Here is a 2,143-nt window from a genome sequence, read left to right on the forward strand (position 1 = left end):
CTAGAAATCGGGTTTCGATACCCGTGGTGGGTAGAGCACAGATAGCCCATTGTGTAGCTTTGTGCATAACTTTAAACAAACAAATTCTCACCAGAACAAGAACGACCACTCTTCCACCTATCATCCGGGAACTTGTCCATAAAACCAGCCTTGCACACACAGCGGAAAGAACCAAATTCATTTTCACAGGAGCTTTTCTCAGAGCAGTCATGAAGATCGGGATCATCACATTCGTCCAAATCTGAAGATGAAATCCAAGAAAGTAGAGATGCGTTTTAAGAAATCAACATAAAATAGTATCGAAACATTTTTGTTGAAATGTTAATAACTAGACAAAAACTTTCAAAAACACTTAATATTCACAACAATTCCAAAGTGATTACGTTTACAGACACTCAGCAGGTGCACTTCTGTTTTCTTCAATTCAGATATCCGCTGTAATTCGATTTAATTACGTTAGTATAAAGGTATTGAAAAAGACTAAAACTACACAAAACAAAGAATGTAGCACTGAGTGTGATTCGTAAGTAATTATGTGTAGATTCTTGAAAAACATAAAATATTTAATCAAAATAACGTTTCAATTTTTAAAAATAAAACAAATAAATAATTTTTATTTCCCTCCGAGAAAAAAAAAGATAAATATTTTTGGAGAAATTTATTGTAAAACAAAATATATTTTTTTAAAACAACGTGTTCCAAATCCTACAATAAATGAATATCTTTGGTAAAACAAGCTATTTTCTCGGAATAATGAGCTCCAAATCCCACAAGTGAATATCCTTTTACTCCCATTGGAATGAATATATAATACACGTATAAGTAATCTCAATGTCTCACCTTTTCTCAAAAACATAAAAAAAATTCTCCGATAAACTTAGAAAGGTGTTCTTTAAAACAAATAACAAATCAATATTCTTAAATTCACTTTTAGGGGAAAAAAATCGAACCTTCAACGATAGGAACTGGATCTTAGACTCTGCTACGTATAAATGACTGCCTCCTAGGTTTTGGTTTTGTTTCTCGATAGCTTCTAACAGTTCCTTGCGTAGAGTTTCTTTGATAAGTGTCGTCCTGGTAGTTTCTCTTTCATCCAAATGCACTGTGACATTCATGAGAATCCCACCAGTCGCATAAGGAGAGAAGGCATTAATCTTGACTCCCTTGAAATCTGGACCAAGCTTTGTAGATTGAATAATGGATGACAACTGAAACCATTAGGATATGTTAATTGTTATAAATATTTCAATGTCATTTCATATTCAAACTAGTAATTTCGATCTTTCCCTTTCTAAAAGAAATACTTAGTTCGATGTGTCACTTTTTTTAGGGGTAGTTAGTTAATCCTATTTGTTTCACTCAGGTTTTGCCATGTATTTGAGAATAATTATTCAACAACTGCTTTAAGCTAAAACATTCTGTCCTCCAGTAGCTCAGCAGAAAGGCTGATGGTTTACAACGCTAAAAACCGGATTTCGATACCTGTGGTGAATAAAGTACAGATAACATAACAAACAAACTAAAACATTAAAAAAAATCTTTATAAGTAATCATATTGAATTTGAATTTTGAAACATTTCTTGAGTGATTATAAAAACTGACATCAGAAAATTACACAAAATTTAAAAGAGTTCTGTTTATCATCTTGGAATGTTTTCTCTCTCCCATTTAAAAAAATTGGTATTAGTGGGTGATTACCATATTCACAAGAGTGTGCGGACGGTGGCTGAGTAGATGAACTCCATACGTTAATGGTTGGAGCACCTGGGTTCCACCCCCTAATTGATTGGCGGGTTATTGTTTTCTTTTGCGAATTACCTAATTTCTTCACCTGCGACTGGAAGGTTAATTGGTTTGTTTTGTTTGTTTTAGAGCAAAGCCAGATTGGGCCATCTGCTGCGTTGACCACGGAGAATCGAACCATAGATTTTTATCGTTGTAAGTCCGTAAACTTACCTCTGTCTAACCAGGGAAACTTGGAGATACTGTACTAGGAAGCTACTCCGGAGTTATTTCTTTTATCATAAAAATGGTAAAATTTGTTTGTTTGTTTTGTATTTCGCGCAAAGCTACATGAGGGCTATCTGCGCTAGCCGTCCCTAATTTAGCAGTGTAAGTCATCACCATTAACCGCCAACTATTG

General features: G+C 34.2%; 1 protein-coding gene across 1 annotated transcript in view; it reads right to left on the bottom strand.

Annotated features, from left to right (window-relative positions):
• LOC106468342 overlaps positions 1 to 2,143 on the bottom strand; it is a 9,775-nt gene that overhangs the window by 645 nt on the left and 6,987 nt on the right. The window contains exons 4-5 of the mRNA XM_022396675.1: positions 951 to 1,208; positions 92 to 241 (exon numbers count right to left, since the gene is read on the bottom strand). Coding sequence (XP_022252383.1) covers positions 92 to 241; positions 951 to 1,208 — 408 coding nt within the window. The remainder of the gene's footprint in view (positions 1 to 91; positions 242 to 950; positions 1,209 to 2,143) is intronic.

This window comes from Limulus polyphemus, unplaced genomic scaffold, assembly GCF_000517525.1.
Source record: "Limulus polyphemus unplaced genomic scaffold, Limulus_polyphemus-2.1.2 Scaffold2972, whole genome shotgun sequence".
In the NCBI taxonomy this organism is placed as follows: Eukaryota; Metazoa; Arthropoda; class Merostomata; order Xiphosura; family Limulidae; genus Limulus; species Limulus polyphemus.